At 37.9% G+C, this 20,817-nt stretch overlaps 4 protein-coding genes across 6 annotated transcripts in view; 1 reads left to right on the forward strand and 3 right to left on the reverse strand.

The window, feature by feature from the left end:
• LOC104801047 (3-ketoacyl-CoA thiolase 2, peroxisomal) overlaps positions 1-2,693 on the reverse strand; it is a 3,465-nt gene extending 772 nt beyond the window's left edge. The window contains exons 1-11 of the mRNA XM_010524124.1: positions 2,486-2,693; positions 1,670-1,746; positions 1,494-1,578; positions 1,283-1,409; positions 1,106-1,204; positions 957-1,024; positions 752-859; positions 583-660; positions 352-484; positions 159-255; positions 15-79 (exon numbers count right to left, since the gene is read on the reverse strand). Coding sequence (XP_010522426.1) covers positions 15-79; positions 159-255; positions 352-484; positions 583-660; positions 752-859; positions 957-1,024; positions 1,106-1,204; positions 1,283-1,409; positions 1,494-1,578; positions 1,670-1,746; positions 2,486-2,575 — 1,027 coding nt within the window. The 5' untranslated portion in view covers positions 2,576-2,693. The remainder of the gene's footprint in view (positions 1-14; positions 80-158; positions 256-351; positions 485-582; positions 661-751; positions 860-956; positions 1,025-1,105; positions 1,205-1,282; positions 1,410-1,493; positions 1,579-1,669; positions 1,747-2,485) is intronic.
• Positions 2,694-3,351: 658 nt separating this feature from the next.
• On the reverse strand, positions 3,352-8,470 carry LOC104801048 (serine/threonine-protein kinase phg2). Of its 3 annotated transcripts, XM_010524126.1 has the most exons (11): positions 8,310-8,470; positions 7,800-8,067; positions 5,693-7,698; positions 5,249-5,563; positions 5,074-5,160; positions 4,780-4,932; positions 4,522-4,685; positions 4,286-4,436; positions 4,083-4,205; positions 3,886-3,973; positions 3,352-3,776 (listed from the first exon to the last, which is right to left on the reverse strand). In XM_010524126.1, exons 3-11 carry the CDS (start codon positions 7,634-7,636, stop codon positions 3,601-3,603), a joined length of 3,201 nt encoding a protein of 1,066 aa, XP_010522428.1. In that variant the 5' UTR covers positions 7,637-7,698; positions 7,800-8,067; positions 8,310-8,470; the 3' UTR covers positions 3,352-3,600. The 3 variants fall into 3 exon arrangements, with proteins under 3 accessions (XP_010522428.1, XP_010522429.1, XP_010522427.1); XM_010524127.1 differs by having other exon boundaries at positions 4,286-4,433; positions 5,693-8,067; XM_010524125.1 differs by having other exon boundaries at positions 5,693-8,067.
• A 758-nt stretch (positions 8,471-9,228) lies between these two features.
• On the reverse strand, positions 9,229-11,803 carry LOC104801049 (probable voltage-gated potassium channel subunit beta). The gene is made up of 5 exons (XM_010524128.1): positions 11,314-11,803; positions 10,252-10,447; positions 10,026-10,169; positions 9,757-9,921; positions 9,229-9,574 (listed from the first exon to the last, which is right to left on the reverse strand). Exons 1-5 carry the CDS (start codon positions 11,679-11,681, stop codon positions 9,461-9,463), a joined length of 987 nt encoding a protein of 328 aa, XP_010522430.1. The 5' UTR covers positions 11,682-11,803; the 3' UTR covers positions 9,229-9,460.
• A 6,151-nt stretch (positions 11,804-17,954) lies between these two features.
• The window catches only part of LOC104801050 (probable pectate lyase 1), a 4,250-nt gene continuing 1,387 nt past the window's right edge, over positions 17,955-20,817 (forward strand). The window contains exons 1-3 of the mRNA XM_010524129.2: positions 17,955-18,154; positions 19,041-19,124; positions 20,659-20,817. Of these exons, the coding sequence (XP_010522431.1) occupies positions 18,060-18,154; positions 19,041-19,124; positions 20,659-20,817 (338 nt within the window). The 5' untranslated portion in view covers positions 17,955-18,059. The remainder of the gene's footprint in view (positions 18,155-19,040; positions 19,125-20,658) is intronic.

Here is a 20,817-nt window from a genome sequence, read left to right on the forward strand (position 1 = left end):
AGCCTCCACTGCACCAGGAATGGCCACCGCTGGCCCCACACCCATGATGGCTGGATCTACCCCCACTGCCGCAAACGTCCTGTGCAAGTAAGTCTATATGATTCAGCATTCCATATTTAGGACTACTATCTGCAATTTCTCTCTACATTCACATCCACCTGAATACACCCAAAACCGGAAGTCCTTTCTGCGTTGCAACACTTCTCTTCATCAGAAGAACAGCTCCTGCTCCATCACTTACTTGGCTGGAGTTTCCTGTTTGCATCGTGGGAGGGGGAACACATCGCAATGATACCATTATATCTTCTCATTGAAGATGAAACACAATTCATCTATAAGTGAATCACGTACCAGCAGTTGTGGTTCCATCCTTCTTAAACACAGGTTTCAGCCTTGCAAGGTCCGACAGGGTTGTGCTTGGTCTAATCCCATCATCCACAGCAACCGTTACAGTTTTCTCATCACCCGTCTTCGGGTCAACGATCTGAAAAGTGTAACACAAAATCATTAGCCGAGGGCACAAGAGGACTGCACTTTAGCTACCTGGACAAAAGCCTAAATAAGGACAAATCTGAAAAATACCTTGGTAGTTACGGGGATTATTTCATCCTTGAATTTGCCAGCAGAAGTAGCAGCAGCTGCCTTTCTGTGAGACTCAACCTAAAAAAATATCACTTCAAAAATCAGCACAGGAGATACAATCTAGGGGGATGCAAAACAAAACCGTACTGAATATTTTGAGACGACTCACGGCAGCTTGATCCTGCTCCTCCCTAGTCACACCAAACCGACCTGCTACATTTTCTGAAGTAACACCCATCGGAAGAAGGCAGTTTTGTGCTTGTTCAAAGCTCTTCACCTGCAATGATATAATAGTTAAGTGGAGCTGAAAAAACTTAATGGCACTGATCAAGACCCCTCAAAGGCGGAAAGAGATGACAAAGAGACAATAATACCTTTGGGTTGACTGACCCTTCCCATGCCATTGGATTGGTTGTCATGGACTCTAACCCAGCCCCAATACCTGCATTCAAAATATATCATTAGCTCAGTTCTACCAAGTGGAAAAAGACACCTCATCCGTCAAAAAGAGTTTTTCTCTTACCAATGTCATAAAATCCAGCTTTTATGGCAGCGGCTACATCAGCAACAGCCTGAAGGCCAGATGAACACTGTCTGTTCACAGTTCTAACAGGCACAGTTTCTACAGAAGACCACGATAACATGAGTACACAGAAACAGAAACAAATATTTGCATGACCAAGAATCGAAGAGAACATACCAGGGAAGCCAGCATAGAACGCAGCCATCCTGCATTCACTGGCTCTTTGGGATCCTGGCGCCAAAACGGTACCCACAACAATGTCACCAACTTCATTCGGGTTTACATTTGTCTTCTCTATCAATGCCTGAGCCAAAGAGGTGTCATATAAGTAGTAGGGAGGAAAAAAAAAAGCAGCCACAACAAATGAATGAAAAGGGCAGTTGCAGACCCTCAAAACAGGTGCAAGCAAGTCGTCTGGATATGTGTCCTTGAATCCACCACGTTTCGACTTGCAAAGTGCGGTCCTATGCGCCCTGTGAGATATTGAAAGGTGAATTAGTCACAAGAATCTTATAAAGGCTCGATAAATCTTCTCGAGTTAGAGAGAGAGAGAGTGAGACTTACGCGACAATCACTACATCATCCCCATACAGTGAAGTCCTCTGATATGCAGCACTGTCTCCCGCCAAGCAAGCTGAGGCCTGGTAAGTTGGTAACAATACATTAAAAAGAAGATCAGATAAAGAAGAATATGGATGCTCCAGGAAAATCGAATAAAGAACCAGAGCAATGAATAACAGCACGCATAAGGTTCCCAGACAACATACACCGACCATTACAGCGCTCGAAGTTAAGGAATGGAGGCGTGGTCCACCCCATTTGGATGACAAGCTATCAATCCGACAGCAAAATGCAAATCAGAAAAGGAAACATTCGCTGTGTCCCAGAGACGCTTCAACCAGAAAAGCAAACTGATATCTTTAAAACATGAATGAACTTTTCCAGAGAGGGAGGGGAGGGAGTGAGAGAGAAGACATATTTACAAAGTTCCAATAAGAAAAGACGCAAATTTAAAAAGATACGAGAAGAATCAGAATATGCATACGCACACTTTCTACAAAACACCAATCAACGTAATCCAGTAGATCAACAACCAACAGAAACACAAACGAAAAAGGGATATTTCAATCTTGATGTTATAAACCAAGCAGCAAATCAAAGCCATAAACCCGATCTTCAGTCACATCAATCCCAGTTCACGGCTAAATCCACAATTTTCAGCTCAAACACCGATGAGTATGGAACCAAATCAAGAGAAAGAAACACAAAAACAAAAACCGAAAAGTCCGTAAGCGAAATCCAGATCACGCACAAGCCAGAATTCCCAGCGAAAACCTAGAGACGAATAACAGAATCTGGATTCAGCGAGACGGTGCTTACAGAGAGAGACGCCTCGAAATTGTGCGAGGGAGAAGAAGAAGGACGGAGATGCTCAAGCAGAACCCTCTGTCTCTCGATCGCCTTCTCCATGTTCACCGATTACAGCAAGATCGAGACTTTTTACTCGGAGAGATTTCTTTCAACACGAAACTGCAATCTCCGCTCCCGACGAGATTATTTATAGCGGCGAAGTATCTAATGCATTTCACACGCTTCGACGGTTCGGGATGATGACCCAAAAAAAGAAAATTAAATAAATTAATTAATGCATTTTTTTTTCTTGCCGAAAAATCCTAAAACTTAAATTTCTATTTTTGCTAATGTTTCTTCTTCCGTAATTGGATAATGTTTCTGGTGACAATTTAATGTAAAAACTAATCACTTTTCATATAAAATATTGAACTTTAATTATCAGCTAATATTACGGGTTCAGATATACACCATCAAAATCATATTTTAAATCTGAAAATAATTATGCCGATCAAAAAAATATCTCAAAAATATATCAGTAACAATTTTTTTTTCTCACACAAAAAAAAATATTTAAAAAACCATACAGATGATGACGTGTCGGATACGTACGATAAGCTCAGAAGATATGGGCTTTGGAGTGAGTGCCCGTATGGGTAATAAACTAATAATTAGTATCTATGGATCTCTAAACCTTTCCAGAAATTATATTCCGGCCCACAAATGGTATCTAACTTAATTTTACACCCCAAGAAATCTGGATATTCTTAATTAGGGCACAAAATCGTTACTTGGTTAAAAAATGCCCCCGATTTAGATTAAGTTTTCAGTTTACGGTAATTAAATTTATAGAATATAGCAGCTAAATCTTGTGTTGTGAAAAAGAGAATCCTCTTTGATTGAGAAACACATTTCTCATATATAACACAATGACCCCTCAACTTTTGGGTACAACTAATTTACCCCCCAATGTGTATAATCAAATCAAATACTATATTTTTTACAAACTCCGTATGATGGAATCTAGCATTTCCCCCCATTTTTTTTTGTATTAGATTCCTCTCGGCCAATAATTCGGACAACCCCAAAAAAAGTGAACATCTTACAACATGAGTAGATTCATGGTCTGAAGTTGATCGGACGGCTCAGATTCGTCGCTTGGGGAGCAAGGCAGCGGACATGGAACGGAGACGGTCAACGATATCCGTGAAAGAAGGGCGGTCGGAGGGATCGAACGACCAGCATTGCTCCATCAGCTTTCTCCACTCTTTCTCGCACTTCTCCGGCACCGGCGGTCTCAACGTGTTGTTCACAATTCCACCTTTTTTTGTCAGAAATATCAGAACACGAACAGTACACTGAAGATTTTCGTTGTTTGTTTCAACGATTGGAAAGGGAAGGATCGATATATAGAGAAAGAGGGTATATACCGATGATGGCGCCGCAGTGCATGTTTGCATAGGGTTCTTCCCCTGTCAAGATCTCCCACATTGCTATTCCGAATGAGAAGACATCTACCTGAAATTGGGACAAGATTTTGTTCTGAGAGACAGAGAGACAGAGAGACGGAACAGCAATGGCGGTTTCAGAGCCACTGGTTTGATCTTGGGAGAGAGAGAGAGAGTACCTTCTCAGAGACACGGTTGCTGCTTCCATTTAGAAGCTCAGGTGCCATCCATGGAAGGGTTCCCCTTACACCACCCGAGACCAGAGTGTTTCGTTTTATTCTGGACAGCCCGAAATCACCCACCTGCAAGAGGGAACTGTATGTATTGATGCGATTTCGATTAAAAAAAACGATCCGAGAATAGGCCGGCCGAGGGTCAGTACCTTGCAGATCGGTCTCTGAGCATCTCTCAAGTTGACGAGCAGATTGTCGCATTTCAGATCAAAGTGAACGATGTTCTTCATATGCAGATACTCCATTCCAAATGCAGCATCCAGAGCTATCATGAGCTTTTTCCTCCTATCAAGCGATCTGCTGTAATGATGAAAGAAAAATCTCAGAGACTTTTGTCATATGTATAAGAGAAAACAAAAAGGAGTGCGGCAATGTTGAAAAAAACCTGTCTTTTCTCTGCAGGGCATGTCTCAGAGAGCCATTCACCATATACTCGGTTACAGTCGCCATAGTTCCACCGGGTCCATCTGGTACGACTCCATAAAACGCCACCACGTTTGGATGGTGAAGGTTTGCCAATATCCTTGCTTCTCTCCAGAAATCTTTCGTCTGCATTATATGAAAATCTTTTCGAATGCTAAGATTCCTGGATGGATACAAAGTAATTCATACTTAAAAATGATTTAGAGTGAGTAAGCTTTACCTGCCGTTCTTGCTCGGATGATCTTCCAGAGAAACAGCTATTCTTTATCCTCTTGATAGCAACATCAGTTCCTCTCCACTTCCCGTAATAAACAGTTCCGAACGTCCCCGACCCAAGCTCGTGTAAGTCCTCGAGGTCCGCATTCTTTATAATCTGCACCCAGAAGACAAAACACCGCAACAGGAAGTGTGGTTAAAGAATCTGTCTGATTCTTTCCCATAATTAATGAGGATTCCATGCATTTTCATCGTTCGTCTAAGCCTAAACAGAGTGAAAGTGCTGATCATTTTCGACCTGTAAGCCGTAAATCCCAGCCTCAATTTCAACCATTGCGGACTCGCTGATTGATTCATTAGTATTTCTGCGGTTTCCATCCTTTTCCTGCAACACAAAAAAGCACAGTAGTAGTCAGAATCCACTAGCAACAAACGCCAAGAAATGTTGCAGATATAATCCAAGAGAGCAGTACCTCAATTTCGAATTCATGACCGTCGCCAGTTTCCTTTTCTTCCCTTGAATAGAAATTATTATCTTCCGACTCGCTCTGTACACGAGGGAGGATAGTAGATTCTATTGGGACCACTGAATCTATTCCGTTCGTCACATCCACAACTATGAGTGCCGGACCAAGAGACTTGTTTTCGCGGAAATCATTCGAATCCTGCGTGTGCAAGAACACAGCATCGCTAGATCCCACCTTTCCAAGCGGCATTTCACAAAAATGCAAACTGTTTTCTCTAGGAAGAGGACTCCGAGTGCTTGCATCATCACTTATCTCCAAATTCTGAATCATCAGATGCAGTATATATCAGAGACATTTTCCAGATAAAAAACTTGTAAAAACTAGAGATAGTCGTAGCTGATTCAAGAAATTCCTTCATCTGTATTGTTAAGAAGGTAAAATTATGCTTACACATCTTGGAATGGGCGGTTCCCGTCTTTCAGACTCATCCAGCAAATTCCTGGTGGATGCATGGTAATCGGCTTGACCACTCTGGCTTCTGATCTCAGTAACCGGAGCAGTATCTAGTTGAACATCGTTCAATTTCTCCCTCAAAGCATCGGCAGAACTTTCATTCGGGTTCACTGATAAAGTGAATACCGAGCTTCCTGAGTCTTGTGAATGACGTGAAGTAACACGGTCGAAGGGTTGGAAGTTTGAACTCATGGGGTTGGTCTGATCAAAAGGACCAGGATCATCATGGTCAATCCATTTCGGGACTTCCATAGAAAACTCAAGGCTGTTGTCCTTGCATATGTTCTCTGGATTCTTGACAGAGGGACTAGGCTCTTGCCATTTCACTGCAGAATTTGACATGGCCAAGGAAGGTAATCTCTCTCTCACTATTTTCCATCTCTGTGGGGTAATTGATTCCAACCTACTGTTACTCTGGCTCTCATCATGCAGCAGTGGATCAGAAAGAGCGTTTTTCTTGAGCATCGGTTTCTTAGATCCCATATAAGCTTGACAAGTTTGGTTGGGATGAGGGAAAATGTCACCGCTCGGGCTCCGGTAATGAAAATTCATTTCCGACTGCTTCTGCATTTGTTTAGTCTCCATCAAGAACTGATGCTGTAGCGGAAAGTTAGGAGGAACCACGTAAGATATGTTATTGTCGAAGAACCCATTCGAATCAACGAAGTATGGGATGTCAGTATTTGCTCTCTGGTGAACTGGAAATGGCGATGAAGGAGGAGATTGCTGACCAAATGAATTCCTCGGAATCTGCATTGCAGGCATGAAGTGAACAGGACCAGGGTTTGGAAAAGCGGCCAAGAAATTCGACGTGGTTGGACTGCAGTCTTTGTTTTCCAGTGTACGACCAGAAGTAGGCGAGTCTCGATGAAATGTAGGGCTAAAGTCTGAAGCATTATTCCCGAACTGTGTGGTCTGACTTGCCATGCTTTGGCCACTGGAACTCTTCCCAGGACTCGCATCCACAACACCGTTAAGAGCGGAAAGATAGTGATAATGATCAAAATCTGGTTGCTGCTGCATGTTCTTGTTCGTGTTTGTGCTCCTCCCATTGAAAGAGTTCGGGCTATCCGGTTCAACTGAAGACACGAGAAATATCCGTATCTTTTGAGAACCCGCTCTTTTCTCAGCCTCTTGGTACTCTTCAATCATGTGAAGAAGATCTTCATCCGAGCAAACAGAGATCAACGCGTCGAGATCTTCTCCGGGTAATTGGTACTTGATCGTGTGGGGATAATTGCATACAGCATACGTCTTTTGCATCAGTTCGTTGAGACCAACATGTTTCCTTATCGAGATAATCCGAGTCTCTCCTCCAATGTACCTAAGCTTCCCATCACCTGGCCGTGGTAAGATCCTTCCCCCAAAGCTGCAGAGAAACTTCAGTTTTCCCGGCAAAGAAGCATCCGATGCTGTGTGATACATCCGAGGTGAGTCTGTTGTAATGTCGAAGGGCACGGGATTTGGTCGATGAGCAGCATTGTTGTAGTAATTTCCGCCCATCCGATGCATGTCACTGACAGCATGGTCCATGTATCTTGTTATACTACTATCCCGATGAAGCTGAGAATCGGGCTCGGCTGAATATCCGCTAAGGGGAATAACGTCTGAAACATCAGAATCAACTCTCTGAAGGCCGAGGATTCGATTGAGATCCTCGTAAACAAGCTGGCGATTATGGCTGTTCTCAACGTTGTTACTGGCAATATGTGCTCTTCGTTGAGTGGCACGATCCCTCGGGAACTCATCTGAAAACTCCTCCCCTGTCTGGATACAGATATTATCTATGTTTCTGCTGTTAACACGGCTAATGTCCCTGCTGAAACTATCCCTATCTACCTGCTGGTTGGAGCTGGAGCTGCCGGGAACCTCCATTGTCATGCTGTCCGAGCAAAAAAAAATGAAAAGCCTATGTCCTATTCTTCTCCACCCGGACAAAAACCCTGCATTCTCAAGGCCGTAGAGGTCAATATACGAACACTTGCTTCAATCTTTCTGAGGAACAAGTTTCGCTGATGTGGATCTAAACCCGTTGAGACGTTACCCTTCTCTTAATCCGCAAGCTAATCCGAATTTCAGAATGAAAATGCGGAAAACCAGGTGATTTCATCCTCCATTCCAGATTGTAATTATCCTCAGGTCAGGTCTTTGAGGAAATACAGCAAACAGGTTGTGGAAATCAAACACGAACCCGTGTGTCATCCACCATCAAAACTCCGGCAAACACGATCAACAACTGGATATACACCGGTACAAGATCTTAACTAAGACAGGACACAGATTCTCTTTCCAAATTCATCACACGAAATTCCCTGCATAAGCATAACAACGACAACAGGATTATATCAACCCTCCTTAGATGGATTCGTCTATAAAGCTACAAGGATCATCGAAATTTCAGAACTTCCTTTCCTGCAAATGACCGAGTCAATCATATCAACGGAATAAGAGGGCATGTATACGAACATGAAGCATCGAAATCATAGATGAGATAAAATGCGCATTGACGGATTGACAAATTCAAATCGAAACGAAATGATGAAGATTCAATTACCCGGAAAGTGAGGAAATCGGGATTGCGGATGAGAGATTGGCAATGAGGGGAACGAAAATTCGAAACTGGGAGTTTGTCCGGTGGGAAAAATCAAAAGAATTTCTCTGAAAATGGAAAAGGGGAAGGAAAAAAAATTGGAGTTTTCGAAAGTTGGGGTTTTTGGTTCGTGAGGTGTGGAGAGAGAGAGCTCAAAATAACGCGGGGGGGACAAACTCCAAATAAACTAAAAAAACGAAATTCTCTCTCTCTCTCTCTCTCTCTCTCTCTCTCTCTCTCTCTCTCTCTCTCTCTCTCTTCCTCAAATGTCTTTTTGTTTGATCTCGAAATTATCTAAAAATAAACAAAGTCGCAAAATAAAATTTTAATTTTTACTTCAAATTGAAAGAAAAAAATAATGTAAAAAATTTACAAGAATATGAAAGTTTATTTTATAATTTTAAAAAAAAATTAAAAACAAGTAACGAAAATTAATCAGTCACACAAGCTAAAGTTGTTATCATGCATAATAGCAATGACGAAATCTACTCACATTTGACATGTATACATCAGTTGGAATATGCAATTTAAAATTTTATAACTAAAAAAATAATTGTTCAATCTCATTCCTTTTTTTCTTTTTTTTTTCTCCAACCTCATTCTACTGCACGGAAATTAGAAAGGCTAATATAGATCTTTGGAATAACCCAAAAATAGTAATTTACATATTTTATTCAAAACATAATGTCAGCAGCAACTATTTACATATATATATATATATATATGTTGTGCATTATGTTGCGGACATTATGTTATGCACGTTGAAGTTTAAATGAATTTATTAAAATTTTATATTACATTATCATAGATACGGTACAGTTTGAAAGTGATAACAAATTCGGTCCCCAATTATTTGGCTCTAAATGCGTCTAATCACCCAAAAGAAAAAAAAAGAACATTCACATTGCCGATTAACAATAATTATACACTAATCAAGGCAAGTTATCAACGGTCAAGATCGCCCAAAAGAAACCACACAGCTCGATCTGAACCGTTGGATATGGTTTCAGGCAACACACTTATGTTTCTCATCCAAAGTCATCAATCTCAAATACAACAACAACATAAGGCATGGACAAAGCACATACAGCACATAAAGATTCCAATGATCATCTTTACCGGTAAGACTCGGGACGTTTAGGCTTGCTTTGAATCACTTGCTCGATCTTGTCCAGGACCGTAGGCGTCAGCAACGGTATGACCTCGACCGCCTTCATGTTTTCTTGGATCTGCATTTCGAGAAAATAAAAAATGCAATCTTTTTCAGCATCTTACTTGTATATGTGTGTCCGGGTTCGAAGTATGTTCTGTCGGGGCAAGAGGGTTTCCACTGATTTTCATTTACAGACGAACCCTTCACCGTAAACTTTGAATTGAACCCGGGATTATATATGTGAGTTGAAGAACCAACCTGAGACTCTTTAGTGGCACCCGTGATGACGGATGACACGTTCGGATTGGTGGCGCACCAGGCAATTGCAAGCTGAGCCAATGACACGCCCAGTTCATCTGCAATTGGTTTGAGGCCGTTCACTTTCTTCAGCACATCATCGACCAGTGATCTGTTGGCAAGGTTCTGCAAAACAAAGAACGGTCTCCTCATCTTTTCTGCTCAAGAAAAAGGGTTTTAAGCTGAGAATGCAAGAAAACGGTATGTAACCAAGCAGGAGGCGGCCTTACTTTGTAATTCTCCAAAGCAAACCGGCTGTCGGGAGGAATAACTCCCTTGTTGTATTTTCCCGTGAGGACACCCGATGCGAGTGGGCTCCATGTGGTGAGACCTAAGCCATAGTTGGTGTACAGAGGGAGGAATTCTGTTTCAACCTGCATCATATATGATCACAAAAAGTCAAGAATGGAACAAAAAAGCATAAAGACATGAGCGGGAAAGGCATCAGATACATGCTTTGTGTCTGGAAAACATGTTGTATTCCGGCTGCTCAACAATCGGCCCAATCAGATCCAACCTCTCGGCAACTGCCCATGCCTCGGTTATCTGTTGCGCCGACCACTCACTTGTGCCCCAGTAGAATGCCCACCCCTTATCTATCACATAGTTCATCGCCCTCACTGTCTCCTCGATAGGAGTCGAAGTGTCCGGCCTGTCACGGAAAGGAAGAAACTTTCCATGTAGATTTCCAATATGGAACATACGGCACAATCACGCTGCAAGAATCTGATGAAACAAATACACAAATGCCATTCCAGCGAAAGATTGTGGGAAAGTTTCCCACATTCACGCTCTTTATGGATCACTTGAAACTGTAGTATAAATACGGTGAATTGCAGATCTGGATAATCTGCAGTAACCTTATACCAAAATCAAATGAAAGCACAGTACAGCAATAACAGATCCACAAAATACCACAGCTAACACCTCACTCATGCGATACTTTATATTGTCGAAACCTCAATTAACCGGACAAAAGGGAAACTTGTTCGCCAAGTTCCGTTCTTGACGGAATTAGTCTGCTAGACCAATGAGATTAAATTGTTAAAATCTTGGACAGATTTGAACTGATGCATCCAATCTCGATAATCATACTGCAAGGACACCTTTGCCAAGGTTCAATCTATTACAGGATACAAGATCTCGTCACTGTACAAACGAAAGATTATGGATGGAGGCCGCAGCATTGTTTATTCAGTCTGCAATCAATTTCCAGGACCGACAACTTCGAGTTCGAAAATCGTTCTTGAATCTTTACACATGTGTATAGGCATCCACGTGAATACATACACAACCGAATTAGGGGCAGTTAAAAAGAACACATTTACTACTTATCACAAGAGATCTCGAGATCAATTTAGAAAAATGACAGAACATCAATGCAAGAGAAATTCCAGACAAACCCACTTCACTAAATCGATAAAATCAATGTACTTCAGATCAAATCAATCAAAAACCCATAATTTTGAAGAATTCAAAATATAAGAAAATTTTAGAAGAAAAAAATGAAATATTTACCTGTGGCAATAGAGCACATCAACGTAATCCATATCAAGCCGTTTGAGGGAAGCCTTGGTTCCTTCGACGATGTGTTTCCGCGATAAACCCTTGTCGTTAGGACCAGGCCCGCCCCAGAAGATCTTAGTGGAGACGACGATGTCGGATCGGCGCCAACCCAGCTCGCGAAGCGCCTGACCCATGATCTCCTCGGCTCTTCCATTGGCGTAGACCTCGGCGTTGTCGAAGAAATTGACGCCGTGGTCGCGACAGCACTGGAGAATAGACTTCGCCTCCTTCACATCGAGCTGGTTCCCGAAGGTCACCCACGCGCCGAACGAGAGCGTGCTCACCTTCAATCCCGATCTCCCCAAGTTCTTGTACTGCATTTTTTTTCTAGGGTTTTTTTTGGTGCTTTTGCTTCGATTCTTCCTCTACATGGGTCTATTATGATTTCGGTAGTCTGTGTCAAGCGAAAGTGACGCTTGCCGATGGAACAGAGACGCCTCTACGTCCGCTGCTAAAAAGTAATCGATTTTCGAAAAGGAAACAAATCGAGTGAAGTAACCGAAATTCGGTTAACCGGTCCGGTTCACGAGATAACCGAAATTCGGTTGCTCGTAGCCGTAGGATATCATAAACGTTCAAACTGGATAATGGATTTAAAAATTCACTACTCGTAGATCCAGGTCGGATAATATATATATATATTCCATGAGTAGCTAATTTGATCCGTAATTTTTAAATGAAAAAATTTATAAAATAAATTTCAGTATACGATATGGAAATGTGTCTAGTAATTATATTATTATAAATTAGATAAGGTATTTTCTTTTTATATTCTCGAATAAAAAAAAATGTGAATATGAGATTCTCGTGTTCCTAAATGGGCCAATTAAAGGCCTTGAATATCCACACGAGAATTCCATAAAACGTGAAATAAACAAAAGTGACAAATTAGCCAATTCGGCCCAATATTCCATTTTTTGATGGTGGTTTGAGAAACTAGACTTAGAATTACCAAATTAACCTTATATAATGGAAACTGCCGTTTGAATTTATATTATCATAATTGAAAAGGTGAATTACCACAGTCGATATAATAATTATTACTATATTTTTAATTATTATTTTATATATTTTTGGAATTTGTAGTTGCCAATAATTATGAATTGCTTTTGGTGATGGTTGGAGGAACAAATGGTGTGTGAAAGCATGTGATTGTGGGGTTATTGCATTGTAATGAGCTCACACACCCAATTGAAATCAACAAGCAAAAAATAAAAAAAAAAAAAAAAAAAGCTTCACCCGAAATCACCAACCAAATAGTTGACATTTATCATCTATGTTTTTTTTATTTTTATTTTTATTTTTTATTTCTAGAGAAGTATACATATATATATGTGTGTGTGTGTGCAATCTAAATTACAATCAGAAAATTAATTATTCTTTTCAATTATATTTTGATATTATACACTGCCATCCGAATTACAATAAAAACAAAATCAAGAGAAAAAATAAATGAGGAGCTTATAGAAAGGCGATGGGGGATATAGATTCGTGGCAAATAAATTATAATTAAATGCACACAAACATGTGAGTGAATGAATGATGTTTGTCACTTATGAAGCAAAGCAAAAGGGAAATAAATTGATTAAGATTAAGTTTTTTTTGTTATAATTAATGGTTAATCAATTAAGCAAAATGTCTTAAGTGGGGTCTTAGTGTGCTTAAAGGCTTAACCGATCTCTCCTTCCATCCCTTTGTGTCATAACCAAGTAACATTCATTTAATTAGTGCTAACACAACTCTGTATATATATACAGAGAGAGAGATTTATAGATTAGTAGTTTTACAACTAACGAAATCTTTAATTATATAAATTAATTATTACAAAAAAAAAATAGAATTGAATTTATGTATAAAGACAATAAACCCAATATAATATCCCAGATTCCCCGAGATGTTTGTGATATACGATTGCTCGTTATTACTATGTGGAAGAAATAAATTATTATTTTTTCATGTTCCGCGTTACGCACTAAGGGTTACTATTTGATATTAATTTATTTCAGTGGGAAATGGTTTCCTATTGGTTTGGATATGGTGCTGCTCAATGAGCGGTGGTGATGGGGATCATGTGGGTCCCACCGAAATAGGGACCACCTACACCTCCCCGTATTCTATCATTCCTCTCTCTTTTTTTTTTGATAAAAGACTATATACAACCATGTATATTAGAACGGAATAATACTTTGAAACATTCAAATACGATCTCTAATCATTCCGCGGATCAATGCGAGCAATCGTGTTATTTACTTGTTACATTATAATCCTCAATATAATTTAGACTTTAGCTTATACGTATTAATTAGTTGATAAGATATTAGATCGATCGATCTATAATTAGATGCGGAGTCCTATTTCATTATGTCTCCGTCGAAGTTAACGTTGCAACTTGCATGGACACGTTAATCGTAATGGAGACCGTCGAAAATTTCACATGGAACCTTCCGCCGTCAGAAAAAGAAACATTTGTTTTATTACATATCGAACGATAATATTTCCATTATTATTAATTAAAACAAAAGAAACGACACAAATATACATACATACATATATATATACACGCACACATATATATGGGTGGGGGCAAAAAACGACGTCTCTTCGTATATTAAAACGAACAAACCATTGATTTATGTGGATCAACGAGCGAGATCTTTGTAACGTTGAGGATTTTTTGTCGTGTCGGTGCTAAATGTAATAAAAGCCAAAAAAAAAATATATTTTACAAAATCCTAGAGCAAATTTTACATTAAAGATTCGTGTCTCAATTAAAATATATATAGGGGATTTGACGAATACATATATATATATATATACACATATATGTAAGGGTATATGTTTTGTTATGTTGTTGATAATGCATCATATATATTAATTGATAAAAATAATTATATACAAAACTAAAAAAAAATATATATTAGAATGGTAATATGTGCATAAATGGATGGAGTTTCATTGTTTCCCTCTCACGGAACCATAATTTTGTTCTCTGGTATTGACTCCCCTTTGTCTGGTGACCATTTCAGGAGCTTGTGGACATTCCCTTTAGGATCTTGTCCTTGTTCCTTGTCTTAGCCTTGAAGCTTCATATGCCCACATATCTCTATATATATTAAAAAATAATATATGTGATTATTTATATAATAATGATTCGAATTGCTTCGTTGGTTTCTATGAATTTTTTGAATTTTAATTAAAATGGAATAAAAAAAATACACTCGGGTCTATTTCAATATGCCATTTAAGGACAGTAATATTTACTCTGTGGTGATCAAGTAAAATCTCACAATACTAAATTAGTCAAAGATAGTAGACATTAATTAGGTTAAATTTCTGCGAAGAAAAGGTAAATTATTGATGACAAGGTAATTAACACCGCAGTTCATAATTCTTTTGGTTAGTATAACAATTGCATCATTTGAAGATTGCGAATTTATTTTGTAACAACATTCCAAACATTATTCATATGATATGAAACCAATTGATGAAAAATATTATATAATATTGATTATTGTTAAGATATGATCGAGGAAAATACTTTTTAGAAATTGTATTATTTGAAAATGATTTGTGTATATAATTATATACATACATATTTAAGAAAGATACTTTATAAGGTTTCCTAATCTAATACAGAATTATAATATAATCATACGTATTTAATTACATAGTTGTGATAAACAAAATGTTAATGACATTGTGATTTTTTTTAATTTTCTGAATAATATAAATTATATTGAAAAGGGAAAAGGAACAAATAAATTATAAAAAAAAAGTAATTAGAACCACTTTGGCCCGCCAGTTTTGGGTTAACCGAAAACATTTGCCAAACAAAATCTTCTCTTTACAACTTTTCCACTTTTCCAAAAGTAATTTGAGTCATAAAAGCTTCTAAAAAGCTCACCACTGTCCAAACTCTTTATGATATACATACATACATACATACATACATACATACATACATACATACATACATACATACATACATACATACATACATACATACATACATACATACATACATACATACATACATACATACATACATACATACATACATACATACATACACACATAAGATTGTATAGAAATATTATATGTCTACATGAGAGGTGTTTTCACCGGACGAAAATTCTGAACCGTTGGATCGTTTATCAATTGTTGTAATGATGTCGGATCATAATTCTGTACACAAAGCAAACCTCGAAATGATTTTAACTTCCAAACTAAATAAAGTCAAAACCCTGATAACTGGCTTCATGCCTCGAAAATGTACTCGTGTTTTACAAAATCAAATTAATCATAACATTTTTTTTAGATAATTAATTGGATATTTAATTTAAACCAAAATTCTAACTTAATTGGGCGTCTGAATACATTATTGAATATTTTAGAGACCAAAGACTGTAGATCAGTCGGTTTAATTTTATCTTAATAACAATTCGATATCTAAACTATATAAATATTATGAGAAATGAAACAGTTTACAATTGAAAACTGATAATAATGAAAAGTATAATCTTAAGCAATAAGTTAAAAATGATAGAATTATATATATATATATATACCTAAAGAAGCAGTTGGGTATCAGCATCGACCTGTCTTTCCCGGCATACCAATTGTAACCGACCATCTCGGTGCTGACCACCAGCGCGTGGCTGTTAGGGCACGACTGTAACATGTCACGCGCCAGATCAACCGCTATGATCCCTGCCGAGCATCCCATTCCTCCCAAGTTGTAGCTCAAAATGTTCCCTCTCATCTTGTAATGGTTTATTACCTGTTGGAGAATAAGATTCAAGACATTATTAGGGTTTCTAGGTTTGAATTCATGGATTAGTGGGTAATTAGAAAACTGGGAATTTTGTTCATTTACCCCTTTTCAATTCAAAATTTATTCGAATACCAAAACCTAAAATTCATTTTAAACTTTATTAAAAGCCAAAACCCTAGTAAAAACATCAGTTATTTTCTATACTACATATAATTAAAAAAAATATAAATATATATATATATATATATATATATATATATATATATATATATATATATATATCCTAGGTGTTTATAAGCTAAGGTAACATGTGATATATTGTTTTTATGTAATAAAAGAGGGTAAAATAGTAGTTAATGTCTAAGAGGAGGGTGAAAAGGTAAAAACGTCAGGTGTATATATTGGGTAAAAAAATAAAGCGTAAGAAAGTAGGCATGATGAGAGCGCATCTTGGTGGTTGTTGCATGGGAACATTATTCGAGATGAGCCGTTTGTATTGGTGAACCAACAAAACCGGTTAAGATTCCATTATCTAGGTATTTTTTTTTGGATTATAATTTACATAAAATCATTACAAAAAGCATTGTTTTTTGTATTTATTTATTTTTTGTTTTTAAACGGGCCTTCTTATTATAGTATTACAGCTTTCATATAAAAAAATATTACAGTTTTGTTAAGGCATATAAATAGTAAATTATATGCATTGTATACATTTTAGTTCCGTGATGGTAATCGATCATTTAGGTATGTGAAACCCAATAATTAAATTTTTTTTTTACCACAATTCAACACGGTTTGTTCATTTAATCAGCAAATTTAGTTTGAAATATATATACTAGCTAGTGTGAAAATTTTAAAATATTTATTTTCCATTTCTAGAACATACAACACACACGCACATATATATATATATATGAGTTGCTGTTTCTTGGTTAGTCAACCGTGATTGGCGCCGGGAAAATCAATGGAAAATTTTACGGAAAATTGTTTATAATCTAAACGAAAAAAAAGGTCCTTGTGTTTTTCTTTAAATGAATTTCCTATGACACCGCAAAATCAGCATGAAACTATGACGTCTGTTCCCGTACGGCATCTCTCGTGCCCGAATCCGTATTGCTGACGTGTCAATAAACATATGTAAGAGAAAGGAACTGCGTGATTGAATTGAATTTTTACTGTTGTCCGAAAGGGAATGCCTCCAGTTACTCGCCAATCAAATCCTGCTTCATTTGATTTATTACTGAGTTTTCATTTAGTCATTTTCAGTATGATATTCAGAGAAGAAGCTCAAGGTTGGTCGATTTCATACATTATTCTTTTCATTACAAAAAGAAAAACCAAATATTCAGTTAAAATTAAATAATGTGTTTTTTAAAATGTTAATAAACATGCGTATTTTACTAAATTATAGATGGATAATAGTATGATCGTTTCTCATTATACGACCTTAAAGTTTTCAGGAGATATTAAAAATAATCTGAATTTTTTTTCCTTCAAAAATAGAATTTTTATTTACGGATTAGGGGTTAAAATGATAAAGAAGGAAGAAATGGTGAGAAAATAGAAATACAAGGAAAGAGGGAGTTGAAGCGTGCGAGATCAGTAAGATCACACGCTTGAGCAGTTAGTGGCGGTTAGAAAGGGGAATTACGGGGATAAGTAACGCCGTTACTTTGCAGACGTTAAAAAAACGTGAAGGCCGACGAGGTCTCGCAAAACGACGCAGTATAGATCGATCTTAACGGCCGTCTTAACGGCTCTTTTTCGTGTCCTTTTGCTTTTCTTTCAGATTCTATAAGAGGGCTAAATCGTCGGAGCTCGTACTCTGTCACTTGACTCCTCTCCTTCTTCTTCTCTCTTTCTTTTTCCCTTTTCGTCTGTTTGGATACTGAGAAAGTGGGGAGATAAAATCTCTTTCGCTGCAATGGCGGTTTCGGCCAAATGGATTTGGGGTTTCCTCGCTGTGCTGTTCATTGGAGCAATGGCGAACGCGACGGAGGACAAGATCTCTCTCTCCAGGTCTCTATTTCTTAATTTCTCATTGCGTCTCTCTTTCGATCGAGAGAAAATGCGAGAAAATTTTTCTTATCTCGCTTGAAATTATGCGGAAGAATTAGGTCCCTAGCCATCGTCTCCATATTCCTGTCTTCGTTCACAGGGAGCAGATTTCTCTCATTCTGTTCCGTTTCCTGTATCGAATTTTCGCTTCTTCACATCTACTTGGCTCGCATTGTCCTCCGCGCCGGGAGTTCTCCTTCGCCATTCTCACCATTTTCTGTGGAATCTGGATCAGTGCTTCTTCCCCTGTTTGGATGCTGGGAAAATGAGAGAAAACGCTATATTTTTAAGAAAATTTCCCACACGCGCTTTTTTGCTCAACCAAGTTTCTCGCGAGCAATCATGAAGCTTCCCGTCAATTTTATTTTTCTATCAGAAGCACAAAATTAAGCTACGTTTTTTTCTTCGCCATTTTTTTTTGTTTAACAAAAAAATAATTTTTTTTAAATTATGGTTTCGAGCTCTTACTATGCGCCTCACTTCGAAGCAATACGGACCGTTGGTTTCGGGCGGTGGATCCAGATCCAACGATCTAGACCGTACATTCCCCTACCGCCCAGCCGATTTTACCTTTTTAACCTCCAGCGATGCGTACGTCAGCTTTGTGGAAAGCCAATGGGGAGGGTATATTGGTCATTTACTACGAAACGATTCTCAGTCTCTTCTCACGTTAACTTTTCTTTAACGGTTTCGCCGGATGGTGACTTTCTTGAGCAGTGTGTATATTCTCCAGATTTTTTTTTTAAAAAAAAATCGTAGATAATACGTATATCAATAATAATTTTTACGGTTTCTGTTATTTTCAAAAATTATATTTTTATATATATTGAAATTTTAATTTTATTAGAGCCGAGGAGGAGCCGGAATGGAACGAACATGCGGTGGCGGATCCAGACAAGGTTGCGGACGAAGTCGCCTCCTTGGTTGATATGTGAGTTTTACATTCTGTCCGCTAATAATTTCTTATGTTTCTTTTTTTATTCCTCCACATGAAAATATAAATACCAAGAATAATTCACACGTAAATAGAATATTTAATTTACTCCAATAAAACAATAATGTATCATATTTACGTACATATATCTTAATATGCTACGAATTTTATATGAATCCAAATTAGGTGTGGTACATTAAGCAAACCCATGTTCAGAAATAGTACGTAGAGTTTTGCATTGAGTTCCAGATACAACATGGCAAGATTATCGAAGAATATAATATATATATATATATATATATATAGCCTTTTTACTTTAATTAATGATAATAGTAATAAATATGATAGAGTAGCCGTTTTTGGAGGCGTAATAAAGAGCACATAGGATACAGTTACAGTGGTCCTATTTCGTTTAATTACCATTGTCACTTCTCTGTTGTTGGGTGTTGTTGGATCGGATCTGCCTGTTTTGTGTATATATATATATATATATATATATATAAAGATTACAGCTTATTTATTACTCTCTCCAACCAACCAATCTTTGAATTCCTCATGTTCACATGACAAATACGTCCTGTTGAATAAATATAACCAAAATATTCATGCTACATTTAGAGTAGTGTATGCAATCATCATCTCGCATTTTTATTTCATTTTATAATACAAGTATATGATTGTAACATGGTGGTCTCTGTATATATATATATATATTATAGTTTCCTAGTTATACCGTTTGCTTTTCAGAATCCCACCAACTTGGAAAATACAACCACTTCGCACATGTATCATTCATTATTGTTTTAGACGACCTTTATCCAAATTCTTGTTAAAAAAAAATATTGCCTTTTTTTTTAATTAATAATAATATTAAAATAACTCAAGCAGACAGTTTTCACTGCACCACGTCACATGCCTCCACTCGCACCAGCGGATCCGTGTCCCACGCGTCTTGCATAAATGTGTGTCTTCCATTTTCCTTTATAATTAATAAAATAATAAATGCACATCTTTTCTTACTCTATTTACTAATGTGACCGTTATTCAATACAGCATCCATGAATTTTATCAAACCAAATAAAATTTTACGTTTTTTTTAATGTACTGTTACAGTTTATTATTAAATAAAACCAACTCGGGATGGGGGGAGGGAGGAGGAAAGGCAAATAAATATTTGAAAATGGAATATTGTGCTTTATATAGTTTGTTTGTACGGTCCAAAAATGGGAGGAGTCAAAACCATATCCGTTTTCCTGTGGACAGACAGGGGTGGATCGTCGTTAACAATGACTAGATTCACTAACTTGTTCGTTTGTCTTTAAATCTGCTTGTCCGTACTTAACGGTCTCTTTCTGCGTCTGTCGCCGTTTGCTACAGAATCTCACGGTAGGAATCAAATCCCACCGACACATGGCAAATGACAGCTACCACCATTCCATAATATAAACACAAAATTAATTAATTTAAAAAAAATCAAATTCCGTAATTATGAGTTAATTTTGTGTGGTGGGTGAATCTTGTAAAAACGCAGGAGCATGAGGAACCACACGGAGAGGAGGAAACTGGGGTACTTCTCTTGCGGAACGGGCAACCCGATCGACGACTGTTGGAGATGCGACGCCAACTGGCACAAGAACCGCAAACGCCTCGCCGACTGCGGGATCGGCTTCGGCCGAAACGCCATCGGCGG

Source organism: Tarenaya hassleriana, unplaced genomic scaffold (genome assembly GCF_000463585.1).
Source record: "Tarenaya hassleriana unplaced genomic scaffold, ASM46358v1 Cleome7, whole genome shotgun sequence".
Classification (NCBI taxonomy): domain Eukaryota; kingdom Viridiplantae; phylum Streptophyta; class Magnoliopsida; order Brassicales; family Cleomaceae; genus Tarenaya; species Tarenaya hassleriana.